The following is an 18,223-nucleotide window of genomic DNA, read 5'->3' on the forward strand; positions in this document are numbered from 1 at the left end:
AGAAAGAATACTAAATGCAAAGGAAACAACTATTTATTCTTGAAGAGAGTGCTGATTGGTTGGCAAGTAAATTCTGGTAGAGATGTTACCATAGAGAATGCATCAGTTAACTGATGCATTAACTGACAGAACACCAAACACCAATCACCAACCAATCGGCACACTTCTCTTGAAATCATGGAAGTATAAATTTTCCTTCCCTTTATATTTGGTATTTTTGTGAATTTCCTGATGAATGTAAGAAAACATGTGTCTTTTTTTTAGCAATACTATTCAAACTCTTCAGCTTCATCCTTATTTATTTAGAGCCAGTCATGGAATATGCATACTGTTCATTTGTTTTATTTTCCCTTGTTTTGCACCTCCTGCATCAAGAATCTAAATGGTTATTGATTGAAGTCTCCTGGATTCTACTGGGTTATGTGTCGCCATTTTCTCCTATACTTTTTTATTTTAATAGTAATCAGTTATTTAAGAGTGCATTTGTATTTTCATCACATTGACAGATTTCACTTACATCCTTCATTATCTTGGTGAACACTCTCCCAATAACCAGAAGTATGCTAAGAACATTTGCTTTCATCCTCCGTCTTGTTCTGTACTTTTGAAGGTTCATATATTTCTCCCTCTAATCACTTAACCCTACACGGACAACCATCAGTGGATACCTTCCTTTGCCCGTGTTTTCCTTAAAACCCTGTATTCAACACTGTTGTAGTTCTAGATAGACAACATCAGAACATAAGAACATAAGAAATAGGAGCAGGAGTAGGCCATCCAGCCCTTCGAGCCTGCCCCGCCATTCAGTAAGATCATGGCTGATCTGTCGTGGCTCAGTTCCACATTCCCGCCCTCGCCCCATAACCCTTAATCCCCTCTCTTATTATAATCTGATATAATCTGATATTGCCTTTGCTTAGCACTATAAATGTAATTCAAAGAATCCCTCGTGAACACCACTTGTATGTGTATTACAAAGAGAACAAAGAACAAAAACAGCCTGGGAAACAGGCCTTTCGGCCCAACGAGCCCGCGCCGCCATTTTAACATTACCAGTCCCCCCCTCCACCCATGATCCTTATCTATTGTTTTATGGCATTCCACATTGAGGGAAACTAATTTAGGGACAATTTATTACTTCGAGTCAGCCTAATAGCACATCTTCGTGGTGTGGGAAGAAACCGGAGCACCCGGAGAAAACCCACGCAAGCACGGGGAGAATGTGCAAACTCCCACAGACACTGGCCCAAATCCATGTGTCTGCACAGCAAACAGTGATAGCCACTGAGCTGTTGTGTTGTCCAGCATCTGGTCCAGTTTAAGCACACCCTAACGACATGAAGCACTAGGCCACTCTCGAACATTCAAGAGCAGCCCAAGTACGACCCATCGCGTGTGTGCCCCTCGTTGAACAACAAGACAGACCGACTTAAAACCTGTGAATTAAAAGAGAAAAACATTATTTTCATACCACATCCTTTTACATTACCAGGGATGTCCCAATGCTAGTGAACCTTAATTAAAACAATCTCCTATATCCTCCCATCTCCAACCCACTCATGTGCCTGTCTAAGTTACTCTTAAACAACTCCAGCGTGCCTGCCTCCACCACCTTACTTGGCAGAACATTCCATACCCCCACTACCCTCTGTGTGAAAAGCCTCCCTCCAATATCTGTGTTATACCTCTCCCGCCTCACCTTAAGCCCATGGCCCCTCGTACTGTGTGCCTCTAACATAGGAGAAAGCTTACCTCTGTTTACTCTGTCTATACCCTTCATAATCTTATATACCTCTATTAGATCCCCCCTCAGTTGCCGTCTTTCAAGGGAAAAGAGCCCCAATTTGCTCAATCTTTCCTCATAACCCGGTCCTTCCATACCAGGCAACATCCTAGTAAACCTCCTCTGCACTCTCTCTCCAGAGTCTCCACGTCCTTCCAGTAGTAAGGCGACCAGAACTGGACGCAGTACTCCAAATGCGGCCTAACCAACGTTCTATACAACTGCAACATTAGACTCCAGCTCTTATACTCTATACCCCTTCCTATAAAGGCTAACATACCATAGGCTTTCTTCAACCTTCTCCACTTGTACTGCCACCTTCAAAGACTTGTGCACTTGCACCCCCAGGTCTCGCTGCATTTCTATACTCTTTATAGGCTCACCCTTTATCATATAACTCCCCCCTACATTATTCCGGCCAAAATGCATCACCTCACATTTATCCGGATTAAACGCCATTTGCCATATATCTGCCCAATATACCAGCCTATCAATATCCCGTTGTATTGCCAGACACTGCTCCTCACTGCCTGCCAATCCAGCCATCTTAGTGTCATCTGCAAATTTGCTGATCACACCACTTACTCCCTCTTCCAAGTCATTTATATATACTACAAAGAGAAGAGGTCCCAGTACTGAGCCCTGCGGCACACCACTAGTGACAGACCTCCAGCTAGAAAAGGACCCTTCCACTACTACTCTGTCTCCTCTTAGCAAGCCAGTTCTCAACCCATCTAGATACCTGGCCTTGAATCCCATGAGCCTTAATCTTTTCTACCAACCTACCATGAAGGACTTTGTCAAACACCTTACTGAAATCCATATAGACAACATCAATGGCTCGTCCTTCGTCGACCGTTTTTGTCACCTCCTCAAAAAATTCTACCAGATTCGTAAGGCAAGACTTCCCCTTTACAAATCCATGCTGCATATCCTTAATCAGATCGCAACGCTCTAAGTGCTCATACATCCTATCCCTAAGAATCCTCTCCATCAACTTGCCTACCACTGACATCAAACTTAGCGGCCTATAGTTACCCGGGTTATCCCTCCTACCCTTTTTAAACAACGGTACCACGTTTGCTATCCTCCAGTCCTCTGGGACCTCACCTGTGTCCAAAGAAGAGACAAAGATTTCCGTCAGAGGTCCAGCAATCTCATCTCTCGCCTCCCTAAGCAGCCTAGGATAAATGCCATCAGGTCCCAGAGATTTATCAGTTTTAATGCTACCTAAAAGCCCTAACGCTGCTTCCCTCGTAATCGATAGTCCCTTCAATTGGTCTACAGCTCCCTCGAAGACCGTACCAGACATTAAGCCCCTCTCCTTCGTGAATACAGACGCAAAGTATTCATTCAGGATCTCCCCCATTCCCTCGGACTCCAAGCACAATTCCCCTCCTCTCCCTGAGGGGATCGATTTTTTTTTTTCCCTAGCCACCCTTCTGTTCTTAACGTAGGAGTAAAACACCTTTGGATTTTCCTTAATCCTACCTGCCAAAGCCATTTCATGCCCCCTCTTTGCCCTCCTAACTCCCCTTTTGAGATCTCTCCTACTCTCCCTGTACTCCTCCAACGCTCTCTCCGTTCCCAGTTGCTTAGACTTAACGTACGCCTCTCGTTTCTTCCCGACCAGGTCCTCAACATCTCTAGTAATCTACGGCTCTCTAATCCTACCTTTCCTATCCTTCCTCCTAACCGGCACATACCTTTCCTGCACCCATTTCAGTTTTCCCTTGAAAGACTCCCACATGCCTAACGTGGACTTGCCCTCCAACAGCCTATCCCAGTCTGTATCCCTAAGTTCCTGCCTAATCCGGCTGTATCTAGCCTTCCCCCAATTTAGCACCCTTCCCTTAGGACAGCACTCATCTTTTTCCATTTGTACCCTAAAGTAGACAGAGTTGTGGTCACTATTAGCCACATGTTCACCTACTACAACCTCAACCACCTGACCCGGCTCATTGCCCAGAACTAAATCCAGTATAGCCCCCTCTCTAGTCGGGCTATCTACACACTGCAATACATATTATTCTGCATCTTTGCTAAAGGGAGTCTAGTCTCAGCTGGACTTTAGCACCAAAGGGTAGTTGACTTGAAATTACTTTTGAGAGTTTCAGTGCGTTGATTCCATCCTTTTTAGTGGAAGGACAGTTAAGTCTGATGTGCAAGATTTGCATATTGTGGCAGTTTCTGGATGCTGAGTGTCCAAGGCGGTAAAGTATCCTGTACCAGATTAATGTTGAGCTCAAAGAGCAAACATTTGGAAGAATGAAATGTTCTGACAGTGCATAAGAGGTAATTATCCCAGAGAGAGGAAGAGGATGTGGTTCACCACATTCTTGAATAGGATGGTGAGTGTTTGGGCATGGAAGATTTGCTAATGATAGTATTTCACATATTAATCAACCTGAGGCCTCTTAAGAATTTCTTATACTAAGAAATTTTTTGCCAGTTAGAGGAATTAAAGTCATAAGCAATACTGCAGAGTCAGAGACATTGGTAATGGAAAATTCACTAGTGGTGTGTTGTCTTCCAAGTGCCAGGGTAAGGAGTGCTATCTGGGTCCAGAGGTTCTTTAGACATGTGGAGGAATCAGTTAGAAGGCATAATTGGTTTTAGGGTAATCTTCTCCAGCAATGTGCACTCTCTATCCAGTGACCAGTGAAAGAATGGTATCTATGTATAGTATTTTTACAGAAGATGGTTAGAACGTAGAACGTTACAGCGCAGAACAGGCCCTTCGGCCCTCGATGTTGCGCCGACCAACTAAGAAAAAAGCAATGACCCTCTAACCTAAACCATTCCCTTTCCATCCATAAACCTATCCACGGACCTCTTAAACGCCCCCAAACTTGGCGCATCTACAGCTGCATTCCAGGGCATTCCATACCCTTACCACCCTCGGGGTAAAGAACCTACCTCTGACATCCGTCCTGTAACTACCACCCCTTAATTTAAAGCTATGTCCCCTCATGCTAGCTTTCTCCATCCGAGGGAAAAGGCTATCACTGTCCACCCTAACTAAACCTCTAATCATCTTGTAGAATCTAGCATTCTCAACCTAAATCCATAAATTACTTTAAAAGGAGTTAGATACTAGCTCATTAAATAGAAATATTGAAGTGATGAGAGAATAGGATTGAGTCAAAAACAAGCCGAGATATGATGGGCTGAATGACCTAGCAGTCTCATTTTATATACAATAAATACCAACAAAAGAGTTAATATTGTGATCTGCCATGTATAATTCTTAAACTTGGACGGGTACATGGATGAGAGGGGTGTGGAGGGATATGGTTCAAGTGTAGGTCAGTGGGACTAGGCAAAAAATGGTTCGGCACAGACAAGAAGGGCCAAAAGGCCTGTTTCTGAGCTGTAATTTTCTGAACATTTTCAAATAAAAGAGATTAACTTTTCACTGACCTTGGGTTTACATCTGGAATAAAAATGTTGCTTTGTTGCAGATCTTCCTGTGCTTCGTGTCGATGACAAACAAAGACTCGCCAAGGAACGCAGGGAGATACGACAAAAGCAGCAAGGTAAGAAAATACTTTCTAACATTTGGAATCATTTCTTTCACAAGGGATATTGGGAATCTGGATTGTATTACCTTAAGTATTTGCTAATGCTGCGTCAGCAATATTGGATCGATGCTTGTGACAATCTGAATGAACAGCACCTGCCATTTATTGGACTAGTCATCATCGTCTGTTTTGTGAAGAGGTATAATGGTATCTTATCAAACATTCACGCAGATTAAAGCATGGCATTTGAACCGAGAAAAGTTAGAATAGTTAATTTAGTATCACATCAGATACAAAAGCAAAACAGAGGGGAGTAAGCATTGAATTAAGAGAGAGAGGTAAACGAAGACAGTGTTTAAAAATTTCAATTATAAAATAATGACATCCATTAGAAGCTAAAGGAATGAAAATCCACACCTATGAAAGTTAATTCCTAGTGCAAGAGAAGTTCTTTGGCATTAACTAAAGCTTAATGCACCATCTCTTCAAAAAGAGTACTTTAAAATGGTCAGACCCTAACCTTGTAGCAAGTTTAGACCATACATTTTAATGGGAAAGCCAGTCGGTTTGATGGAGAAGCAATATGTCTCAAATGGCAACTTCTGACCTTTTGTATTTAACTGCGCACCTGTTTGCCTGAAGTTTCTTTAAAATAATGTTGCATGCTCTTAGTATAATTGTTAGTTTTACAGGTAAATTTTAGTCCAATATTTCGGAAGAGATTGGATTAACAATTCAAAAATTAGAGTACAGTGAGAGCAAGGTAGAATTACTGCCATGATAAATGCCTAATCTAAGCAAAGAATTACATGATGTTTTTCTGACCTATTCCTACTTCTGGGAAAAAAAACTTTCCATTTATTAGCATTCCAGCATGTATATAATTTAGTGACTTGAGACCACCAGGCAGCCAATACATTGTTGACATTTCAAATTTGCTGCACCATTGACCTTGCAGTTTAAAGTGTATAACTTAGGGATTTTGAACTTTTAATATTGCAAGAAATTTGCAATTTTACTCCTGTGATTTGAGTTTGTTTGACTTCAAATCAGTTGTCACACTTGCGTTAACAATTTTATTTTATTGTTTAGCTGCAAGGGAACAACTGTTGCTTGAAAAAGAGGAAAAAGCAAGACAGCATTATGAAAAACAACTTGAAGAACGCAAGAAGAAAATTGAAGAACAGAGGCTAAAGGAGGAAAGACGGCGTGCAGCTGTAGAAGGAAAACGGAAGCAAAGACTTCAAGAAGAAAAAGTATGTTTTTTGTCGATAAGTACAATAAATTTGGAAAATCGAGCATTGTGCATCCTTCTCCCTTTCTTTCATTTTCAACTACGTCCTTTAATTTTAAAAAGGCAAGCTGATTTTTTTGTTTGCAATTTCTGTATTCTGATTTTACAAAATGGTCATTCTTTACCTTCAAAATTGGTATACTTTCCTGATGGGCCTTGGGAAATGGCATGACCCATTGGTTCATGTACCATGTGTCGTACGTTATTTGACTAAGATATCAAAGTGGGAAACATGAACTGAAGAAGGGAAAGTGAATAACCGTTATAGGCTAAATCTATTTCAGAACTGTAAATGTTCCTGTAAATGGTTTATTATGTAGCTCTATTGCATTTGTGTATAATCAAATGCAGCTATATTTGGATCTTGACCAAATACAAAAATTGTTTTGTACTGGAAGCATATCTCATTTCTATTAATGTGCTGAGCAATTTATTCTGTAGAACATTTTTGATAAGTACTTTGAGTTAATGCAAGCTTTTCTTCTTGAAGGAACGACATGAAGCAGTTGTACGTCGCACAATTGAGAGAAGTCAGAGAATAAAACAGAAGTCCAATAGATGGTCATGGGGTGGAGCCCTACAAAACAGTGCAATCATCAACAGAGATGGTACATGTTATAGGACCTATGGCTTAAAAAAAAGTGTAATTGCAGTTGATGACCAGATCTAGTTAAAACACGGCATGTCCTGAGTATCATATCCAGTTTTGTGCAATCATCTGAATGAGAAATGTTCCATTGTGGGGGAAAAAAATCTTGTTGAAACACTTAAGTTTTCTGCCATATGTTCCTGGAAAAGAAAGTACTATAAAGCAATTTTTTTGAAATGTTGGGACAAAAATATATAAATTTGTTTGTACTTGATAACAATAGAATCAGTGCCTTGTTGAAAGAGATTTTGTAATTCATTTGTGTTTCTTTGGGTGACATGGAAGCTAACTCCAAGGAAACTAACTAGTGCAGTAATTAATATTCCTTTGAGAAGATTTTCTCTTTCTACAGTAATTGAGAGTCTTGGATATTCAAATTTTAATATTGTTGCTTAATGGTGTTGGTGTGATGACTAAAACCTTTTTAAAAGAAATTCATTTTCATGTTAAATCTCATTCTCCTCATCTTAATGTCTTCAACTGTTAGTCATTTCTCCGGTATTATTTTAATTTAGACCGATTTCAGCATGTTTTGGTTTATTTACTGGCATTTCATTGTTTGGCATCTATTCCTTTCTTGTCCAGGTGATTTTGTTGAATCTTCACTTTCCTATCTTGATTTAGCAGGCCTTGAGTACCATTTAAGAAATAAGGGTTGTGCTCCCAAAGCTGGTACAGAAATAATCTGATATTCCCCCTTATGTAACTTTCACAGTTGGTTGTAGGACTTGTGTCCCTTTCTAAATAGTCAAACCATTAACTTTTTTTTTACATGTTCTACGTTTTAGCACTTAATATATTGCTGTTTTGTATAGTTTCATAAATCTCCAACTCATGCTTTTTTATAAATTAATTTGTAGAGTTAGGCAGTGCTTTCTGATATTCAGAAACTAATAATATATTACAACAATTTAATTCCCTGATGTAATTGAATTTGCAGTACATTAAAATGAAAGTAGAAGTGCAGGAGAAAGTCAGAGTGCAGAGAAGGTACACTAGGCTGATACCAGAGATGAGGGGGTTAGCCTATGAAGAGAAACTGAATAGACTGGGTCTGTACTTATTGGAGTTTAGAAGGCTGAGGGGGGGATGTTATAGAGACGTATAAGATAATGAAGGGGATATATAGAGTAGAGGTAGAGAGATTCTTCCCGCTTAGAAAGGATAGCAGAACTAGAGGGCACAGGCTCAAGATAAGGGGGGGGGACAGTTTAGATCAGAGTTGAGGAGGAACTTCTTCACTCAAAGGGTGGTGAATCTCTAGAATTCTCTGCCCGTTGAAGTGGTGGAGGCTACCTCGCTGAATATATTTCTATCACGGGTAGATAGGTTTCTGATAGACAAGGGAATTAAGGGTTATGGGGAGAAAGCGGGAAAGTGGAACTGATCCACTTCAGATCAGCCATGACCTTATTGAATGGCGGGGCAGGCTCGAAGAGCTAGGTGGCCTACTCCTGCTCCTATTTCTTCTGTTCTTATAGAAATAAAATAATGAGCAGATTTGAGATGAGGCACCGAGAATATCAAATGTCCTTTTAATGGGCAACATCTAAAATTTCCACCTTCTAGATGAATGGAGTATTCATATTTTATCCTTGAAAGTTGACTGTTGCTGATTTCAAAGGAGTATATTTACAAGAGGTCATTCAGCTTGCCAAGCTTGTTCTGCCATTAATCTGATTATAGCTGATCTATATCTTAACTCCATTTTACCTAGCTTCATTGCACGCCACTTAACTGCTTTTGCCTAATAAAGCTATCAGTTTCAATTTTGAAAATTTCAATTGACCTATCATTGAAGGTGTTTTGGAGGAAGAATGTTCCAGATTTTGACTACCATTGTGTGGAAAAGTGCTTCCTGTCATCAACCTTGATCGTCCGACGTCTAATTTTAATACTATCTCCCCTTGCTCTGGCTTCCTCCGCCAAAAGGAAATATTTCCTATCTGAACCCCATTACATCTTTCAAACATTTTAATTCCCTCAAATATACCTTTTTAAATTTGGGAATACATCCTTTTTATAATTTAACCCTTTCAGCCCAAATGACATTCTACACTGAATCTAAGATTAGTACTTTCCTTTGTGAAATGTGGTGGTACCCAGAACTGACATTACTCAAATGTGGGAGCGTGGCAGAGTGGTTAGCACTGCTGCCTCACAGCGCCAGGGACCCGGGTTTGATTCCCAATTGGGAATCAAACCCGGGTCACTATCTGTGTGGATTTCCTTCCACAGTTCGAAAGATGTGCTGGTTAGTTGCATTGGCCATGCTAAATTCTCCCCCAGTGTACTCGAACAGGTACACTAGTGTGGTGGCTAGGGGATTTTGTGACTTCATTGCAGTGTTAATATAAGCCTACTTGTAACACTAATAAATAAACTAAACTTAAACAAATGTGACCTAACCAGAGCTTTAATCCTTTAGAACTGCAACAGACTTTAAAGTTTTTTTTTTCTCAATTGATATGGGCCATTCAACCAGCTATGTTTCAGCATTAATCTGGATTGTCAAATTTAATCTTTGCTTTAGCTCTCTTTTTAAAGAGAGAAGTTCAATTAAACCATTTCTGCATATTACAAAAATGGGCAATGCTGTTTAATCCTGCAGTTTATGTACAGAAGCATGCTTCATAACTTTCCTAACTTTTAACCGTAGATTTGAAATATTGCAGTTGGTCTTTCAAGCCTTAATATTAGCAAAGAAAGCTTCATGCTGTGAGCAGGCAGTCAACTGCAAATATTTCCATTTGTTTTAGATGTCGATAGGCGATCAGTTTCCACAATGAACCTTGCGAAACATGCTGATCCTGTCATTAGCAAGCGACTGTCATCCTCATCAGCAACATTATTAAACTCTCCAGACAGAGGTACCGTCTCAGCCTAATGTTTTCCATCTTAAGCATTTATATGAAGAAATACAAAAGCTAAGTTTCTTTTAGGTGGGGATATAATATAATCATTTTTTTTCAGAAAAGCTCTAGACTATTTAGTAGCCATTGGCTTAATATTAAAATATTTCTTCAATTTTTAAAACTTCATTTTTATAAAACTATTGTATGTTGATGTGTGGAAACTAGATACTCTTGTTTTCCTATTGCCCAAGTAGTTTGTGGGGGAGTAAACATTCTGGAAATGTTAAAATGAATGTAACATGATATATCATTCTTCAAATCTAAAGTTTGATTATACCTCCATCCCTGTTTCACATCCTTGCATCTTCTTTGTTTATCCATTTTAATGTATTTGTTTCTATTTTATTCCATAAAAGATCCATTAATTTGTGTTTTCCCCATCCCAACCTCCCAAAAAAGCATCAGGTCAATATTATGAAATATGTATGATCTTTACAGCTTTAGTTCTTTATGCTAGCAGTTAAATGATTTCTCTTTTGCAAGCTTAGAAATGCCATGTTTTGTTGCAATTTACTGTTTTGAACAAAAATCTCTTGAGCCTTCCAAAAGATTTTCCAGAGAACTAGCTTTTGATACACCACTGCATTTCATATTCACTGTTCTCCCAATCCTTTGCCATTCTGGGAAGTATGTTTTTATTAATGAAAGTTACCTGGAGACTTGGGGCCGTGAGATAACCTAAAGGGAAGGGAAGGATAGTTGAGAGAATAGAAGAGACAAGTTAACAGCATATTTGATTTTTGAACAGCTCTCAGGCAAAGGATTGCACCCTTTCTTAACCAACCTTGTAAGCCATGCTCTGCGTCAGCGCCAGAAAAGTCCTACTCAGAATCTAAACAAGGTCTTTCTTTCTTCAAAAAAAAGAATGAATTTTACATTTGTCTGCAAACGCTCATTGGCTGTGTCACAAATTTAATTGTGAAACTGTTTGGGAAGCACTTCCTTTTGCATTTATGTTTTGATCTTGTATATTGAATTTACTTTGAGAACGACTTAATTTTATTTGGAGAAGCAGAATTAAAATCATGAAATTTTAAATTTCTATTGCCAGTGTCATCCTCCTATAAATTGAAACTCAATTTTTATCTTTATAGCCAAGTAACTTTAGATTTATGAAGGAACAATGTTCAACTTTCAATGTAATAAGTTTTTCTGAATCACTTGACTAAACAAAAACGTCTAACATTTGGGTTTTTATACTGCTAGTACCTGAAGGTGTTTACACTCTGATGCGCAGCAGAATAAGTGTTGCTCTTACCAAAAGTAGAATTGGTCTGCAGGGTGAATATCCTCAAATGTTTCATCTCTCCACTGCTTCTGTGTTGTCTAACATCTAGTCCTTGATGAGCTGAAATTTCTTCCATTTGGATTTTGGGAAGATAAAAGCCCATTTGCTTTGACTCTCCTCAAACTGTGCAGCCTCATCAACTCTTCCTTCATCACTGATTCAATCCCACTTCCTGGCTCCTGCCTATCGGTAAACTAGACTGTTCACAACTTGACAACTTATTTGGTATTGAGTTAAGCTTCTGGCCTCATCTTATTTATCACTCAGATGGCCTACATTCACCTCAATAATATCACCCTTCTGCTGCTGGAACCCTCATCCATGCTTTATGTCCAGGCTTCAGATTCCAATTCCCACCTGAATAGCTTGCCATCTCTCAAACTTGAGTTCACCCAAAACTCTGCTTCCTGTATCCTAAATCACATCAAATCTTGTTCACCGCTAAGTCCTGTTTTGATATTTCTCTCATGAGTTGTGGATGTTGCTGGCAAGGCACTATTTGTTGCACATCCCTAATTGTCCTTGAATTGAGTGGCTTGTTGAGACATTTCAGAGCACAGTGAAGATTCAACTTTATTTTTGTGGATCTAGAGTCCTCAGAAGGCTTTAAAATTGATTAGATTTTGGATAGACTGTCTGTTTGTGGTCCATATAAATGGCCTAACAAGCCACTTGGGATTGGTAATAAGTGCTGTCCCAGTAAATGAAACCCACATCCCATGAATGAATTTTAAAAAAATATGGTGAGAAGTAATATTTAGAAGATCCAAGTACCAAAATTACTGAAAGGTGGTGGGCAGAGAAGAGGGTTAGAAAACAAAGGAGTGGTTGCTGTTACAGCTTTTGATGAGACTCAATTTGGAATGAAATGCATTCAGTTCTGGACAGCTTATTTCAGGAAGGATGTATATCAGCTTTGGAGATGTAGTGCAGATTAATCAGAATAATGCCATTTGTGAAAGGGTTTTGTTTTGAGCACGGGTTGCATAGTATAGCTTTGTATTCCCTTGAATATGGAACATTAAATAATCTAATTGTGTGAGGAGTTTGGTAGTATTGATGTACTTTGATTTGTCAGTTTTGAACTTTAGTGTGTATATATACACACTTTTCGATTCAGTAATTCATCCATAGTTATAGATTTGATTCCCTAATTACAAAATCAGAAGAGTTATTCATTTATTTAGTAAAAGGATTTGTTTTCCAGACAGGTTTCACATTGCAGTGTTGAGGCTGAAAGTGCTATTTTTGGAAAGCTTGTTACGTGGCAAGTTTATGATGATTTAATGTAATAACCCCTTTGCTATGCATGAAATTAATTTATTTTGCCTTTCAAATATTTATATATTAATGAAAGGTCAACTTTTTAGTTTTGATTTAAAATAACTTTGACTTGATGCTTAATTGAGCCAAGAATGTTACTGCAGCATCTAACATATCGCATGTAATGCTCGATCTGGTAGTAAATTATACTGCCATTTTTGGTAAGATGCTGTAGAATTGTTCCAATCTTGCTACCTCCAGCAACAATCTACTATATCACAATGGCTTCTACTGATGAATGTAACTGCATATATGCTGGCAGTAATGCTTTTCCCCCCAGTACTTAAAACAATGGCACAAGTATTCACTTGAATATCAATGCATGGTGTTTAACTCTGCAAACAATCTATTTTGTTCAGGTCCTCTTTGCAGCTGCTCTGCCAAATACTTCTGTGTACACTATTTGTACAGTTTATCTAGTGCAAAGTATGTGATGTCTAACTTTTCTTGATTTATTCTGCATAGCCCGACGCTTACAGCTCAGTCCCTGGGAAAGTAGCATTGTCACGCGCCTTCTGACACCTACTCACTCGTTCCTAGCTAGGAGCAGAAGTACTGCTGCCTTGTATGGGAATGGTCAGGATGCAGGTAATTCTCCATATTAAAATTTAACTTTCTTAATAATACATTGCTAAAGTAACTATCTGTATGTTGACAGACTGTTCAAAGTTAGTGAACGTTTAGACATTTAAAGTAATTGTGAGGAAATGAGCATATATGTTTTACCGGAATATTAGTCCCAGTATTTAGGATATCTGTGATCAGATTGCAGCACTGCAATTCTAATGGGTAATTTTAATTCCACATTTATCATAGTAAAACATATGTTTCACGTAAGTTTATCATGTAGAATTTATTAGAGATTTTAGACTTTGAATTTGAAAATAACTAAATAGTTTGGTGTAGATCTAGACCAAGCAAGCCAAACTGGAAAAACATTTAAATCTACTCTTTGATATTAGAATCAAGCTACAAGAATATAGTAATGGTGATTCTAACAATTATGCAGAATGGAAACAGTGCCAAGTTGTATTTCCAGTCTGGTTTACTGGAATTCCTGGTTTGAAAGTAATAATAAATTAAAACAATGTGACTTCATTGCTTATTTAGCTATGGTTGTGTTGTGATTTGAGAGAGAGACTTTGTTTTGAGCTTCACTGAGCTGAGAAGTTGCAAGCTTTCAGTGCTTGATTTTCATTCATTAATTTAAATGGATAGGAAATTGAGGCATGTTTGTCATTTTTCCCAGGCATTACTCAGTAAAAAAGCTGTTCCAACCATGAATCAGTTCTCTAATTTTACCCATTCCTGTTTTAATGAAAGTTGCTGGCTATTGAATAAAATTATGTGGACCATGTACCCTATAGAAACTTTCAGGTTACCTGAATGGTCGTTTATTATGAGCAAGGCTGATCATCAAATTCAATACCTTGATACCACCTGCCCCCTCTCCCAATCAATCTAATTTCTTATTGAAATTGCACAATATTTTGGCCTCAACTACATTCTATGGTAGTGAATGCCATAGATTTGTCACTCTCTCTGGGTGAAGAACTTTCTCCTAGCCTCAGTTCTAAGGGCTTTACCCTTTAAACTCAGACTATGACCCCTAGTTCTGGACTCCCCCACCATAGGGAGCATTCTTTCTGAATCTACCCTGTCTAATCATGTTAGAATTTTAGAGGTTTCTATAAGATCCCTCTCACTCTTCTAAACTCCACTGAATATAACCCTAACTGACCGTCTCTCTTCATATGACAGACTTATCATTCCAGGAATCAGCCTGGTAAACCTCCTCTGCACTCCGTCTATAGCAGGAACAACCTTTCTCAGATAAGGACACCAAAACTACACACAGTATACCAAATGCAGCTTCAACACACTATACAGTTGCAGGAAAATATCCCTGTTCTTGTACTCAAATCCTCTTGCTATTAAGGCCAACATACCTTTTTGCCGCTGTACTGCCTGCTGTATGCACACTCACTTTGAGCGGCTGATGCATGAGAACACCTAGGTCTCGCTGAGTAAACATGACTCAAAATTTACACCCATTCAAATAATAATCTGCCTTCCTATTTTTGCTACCGAAGTGGATAGCATTTATCCACCAGCTTGTGAAGCAAAATAGAAAGTCAGTGATAGATGGGAGCTGAGAGAGATTTGGCAAATATGTTACAGGCACAAGACAAAGGCAGTATAATGACAGTAATGAAGACTAAAGAAGGTGCTGATAGTGGCATAAAGACAAGACAGCAGCATTTGAACAGAGGGGAGTACGGTAGGATGAGAAGAATTGGCGAATGTTGACTGGGGGAGCACGTTGGAAGGTAGGTCTGCTGAGGAGCAGTGGAGGATCTTTAAGGAGATCTTTCTTGGTGCTCAGCAGAAATTTATTCCGATGGTTAAAAAGGACCGTAGGAGGAGAGGTAATAAGTCATGGATAACGAAGGAGGTGAAGGAAAGTGTTAAATTAAAAGCGGAGGCGTTTAGAGTAGCTAAGAGGATTGGGAGAGGTTTAAATGTCAACAAAGATTGACAAAGAAGTTGATAAAGAAGGGTAGGAGAAACTATGAAGCTGGGCTAGCGCTTAATATAAAAAAGGATAGCAAGAGTTTTTATAAATATATAAAAAGGAAGAGGCTGGCTAGGGTGAACCCTTAGAGGATGAGAAGGGGGACTTAGTGGTAGGGGATGGGGAAATGGCTGAGGTCTTGAATAACTTCTTTGTTTCGGTCTTCACGGAGGAAGACGTGAATAATTTGCCAGGTATTAGCGATGGAAAGGTGGTGGGACTGGAGGGTCTCAGTGACATTATTGTTACCAGAGAGGCAGTGCTCGACAGACTGGAGGGACTGATTGCAGACAAGTCCCCAGGACCGGATGGAATGCATCCGAGGGTTCTGAAAGAAATGGCAGAGGTGATAGTGGATGCCTTGGTGGTTATTTTCCAAATGTCGCTGGATTCCGGGGAAGTGCCGGAAGATTGGAAAATGGCTAATGTTACGCCGTTGTTTAAGAAGGGTGGCAGGCAGAAGGCAGGGAATTATAGGCCGGTTAGTTTAACGTTTGTTGTAGGTAAAATGTTAGAATCCGTCATCGAGGAGGAAATAGAGAGGCATCTTGAGAGGAATTGCTTGATAGAGCAGACGCAGCACGGTATCGTTAAGGGGAAGTCGTGTCTGACAAATTTATTGGAGTTCTATGAGGATGTGTCTAGGGCGGTGGATAGAGGAGAGCCGGTGGATGTGGTGTTTCTTGATTTTCAGAAGGCGTTTGACAAGGTACCTCACAAGAGGTTATTGCAGAAGGTAAGGGGGCATGGAGTTGGGGGTAGGGTGTTAGCGTGGATAGAGGATTGGTTGTCAAATAGGAGGCAGAGAGTGGGGGTTAATGGGTGCTATTCGGATTGGCGGTTGGTGACTAGTGGAGTGCCCCAGTGGTCGGTGCTGGGGCCTCAGCTATTTACCATTTATATAGATGATCTGGAGGAGGGAACCGAGTGTATGGTGTTGAAATTTGCTGATGACACCAAGATTGGTAGAACGGCAAATTGCGCAGAGGGTGTGGAGAGTTTGCAGAAGGATCTAGATAGGCTGGGCGAATGGGCCAGGAACTGGCAAATGGAATTTTAATGTTGGCAAGTGCGAGGTGGTCCACTTTTGTAGGAATAATGGTAGGAAGGACTATTACTTACGTGGTGAAAAACTGCAGCAGGCGACGGTGCAGAGGGACCTCGGGGTCCTTGTGCATGAGTCGCAAAAACCCAGCCTGCAGGTGCAGCAGGTGGTCAGGAAGGCTAATGGGATGCTGGCCTTCATAGCGAGGGGGATTGAATATAAAAGTAGGGAGGTCTTGCTGCAGCTGTATAGGGCATTGGTGAGGCTGCAGCTGACGTACTGTGTGCAGTTTTGGTCGCTGTACTTACGCAAGGATATTTTGGCCTTGGAGGGAGTGCAGAAGAGGTTTACTAGGCTGATACCAGAGTTGAGGGGGTTGAGCTATGAGGAGAGGCTGAATAAACTAGGCTTGTACTCGTTAGAGTTTAGAAGAATGAGGGGAGATCTCATTGAGACATATAAGATGATGAATGGGATGGATAGGATAGAGGTGGAGAGACTCTTCCCGCTCAGAAACGACAGTAGGACTAGGGGGCACAGCCTCAAGATAAAGGGGGGGCGGTTTAGAACGGAGTTGAGGAGGAACTTCTTCACTCAAAGGGTGGTGAATCTCTGGAATTCTCTGCCCGTTGAAGTGGTGGAGGCTGCCTCGCTAAATATTTTTAAGACGCGGGTTTATGGGTTTTTGATAAGCGAGGGGATTAAGGGTTATGGGGAGAGGGCGGGAATGTGGAACTGAGCCACGACAGATCAGCCATGATCTTATTGAATGGCGGGGCAGGCTCGAAGGGCTGGATGGCCTACTCCTGCTCCTATTTCTTATGTTCTTATGTGTTAATGGCAGAACTGGGGTCAGCGCTCTGTTGTAAAAGCAAGACATAACAAGTAACAGATGGCCCTGTGGGGAGATGTGGTGGAGAACTGGGGGGTGGTGTTGGGACAAGAAAAAGATGTAACATTTTCCATATTGTCTAGGTGTCTTGAACAAATGGAAATACTTGGTTCCCCCCTCCTGGTAACTGTAGTTTATTCATGATTTGTTTTAGAATATTGCAGCCATACTGCTTTTTTCACCACCCTTTTCTATATATTAGAGGCATTGTGACACAAGAGTACTGCTTTCAGGGAATGTAGAGAGGTGACATTTAAGTAGAGCGAGAGTTGTTAGCGGGAGACAGACATGTTTATCATGTTGTCAAATAGGAGGCAGAGAGTGGGGGTCAACGGGTGCTATTCGGATTGGCGGATGGTGACTAGTGGAGTGCCCCAGGGGTCGGTGCTGGGGCCTCAGCTTTTTACCATTTATAGAGATGATCTGGAGGAGGGAACCGAGTGTAGAGTGTCGAAATTTGCTGATGACACCAAGATTGGGGGAACGGCAAATTGTGCGGAGGGTGTGGAGAGTCTGCAGAAGGATCTAGATAGGCTGGGTGAATAGGCCAGGAAATGGCAAATGGAATTTAATGTTGGCAAGTGTGAGGTGGTCCACTTTGGTAGGAAAAATGGTAGGAAGGACTATTACTTACGAGGCGAAAAACTGCAGCAGGCGACGGTGCAGAGGGACCTCGGGGTCCTTGTGCATGAGTCGCAAAAACCCAGCTTGCAGGTGCAGCAGGTGGTCAGGAAGGCGAATGGGATGCTGGCCTTCATAGCGAAGGGGATTGAATATAAAAGTAGGGAGGTCTTGCTGCAGCTGTATAGGGCATTGGTGAGGCCGCAACTGGAGTACTGTGTGCATTTTTGGGCGCTGCACCTGCGCAAAGATATTTTGGCCTTGGAGGGAGTGCAGAGGAGCTTTACTAGGCTGATACCGGAGTTGAGGGGGTT

The 18,223-nt window shown here is 40.5% G+C and overlaps 1 protein-coding gene across 4 annotated transcripts in view; it reads left to right on the forward strand.

The window, feature by feature from the left end:
* The window catches only part of LOC145345100 (ensconsin-like), a 126,760-nt gene that overhangs the window by 61,337 nt on the left and 47,200 nt on the right, over positions 1-18,223 (forward strand). For all 4 annotated transcript variants that reach the window (XM_080192705.1, XM_080192702.1, XM_080192704.1 and 1 more), the window contains exons 3-7: positions 5,248-5,322; positions 6,400-6,563; positions 7,092-7,209; positions 10,010-10,120; positions 13,242-13,364. In XM_080192705.1, the coding sequence (XP_080048831.1) occupies positions 5,248-5,322; positions 6,400-6,563; positions 7,092-7,209; positions 10,010-10,120; positions 13,242-13,364 (591 nt within the window). The remainder of the gene's footprint in view (positions 1-5,247; positions 5,323-6,399; positions 6,564-7,091; positions 7,210-10,009; positions 10,121-13,241; positions 13,365-18,223) is intronic.

Source organism: Carcharhinus amblyrhynchos, chromosome 7, assembly GCF_965287045.1.
Source record: "Carcharhinus amblyrhynchos chromosome 7, sCarAmb.v2.hapA, whole genome shotgun sequence".
Lineage (NCBI taxonomy): Eukaryota > Metazoa > Chordata > Chondrichthyes > Carcharhiniformes > Carcharhinidae > Carcharhinus > Carcharhinus amblyrhynchos.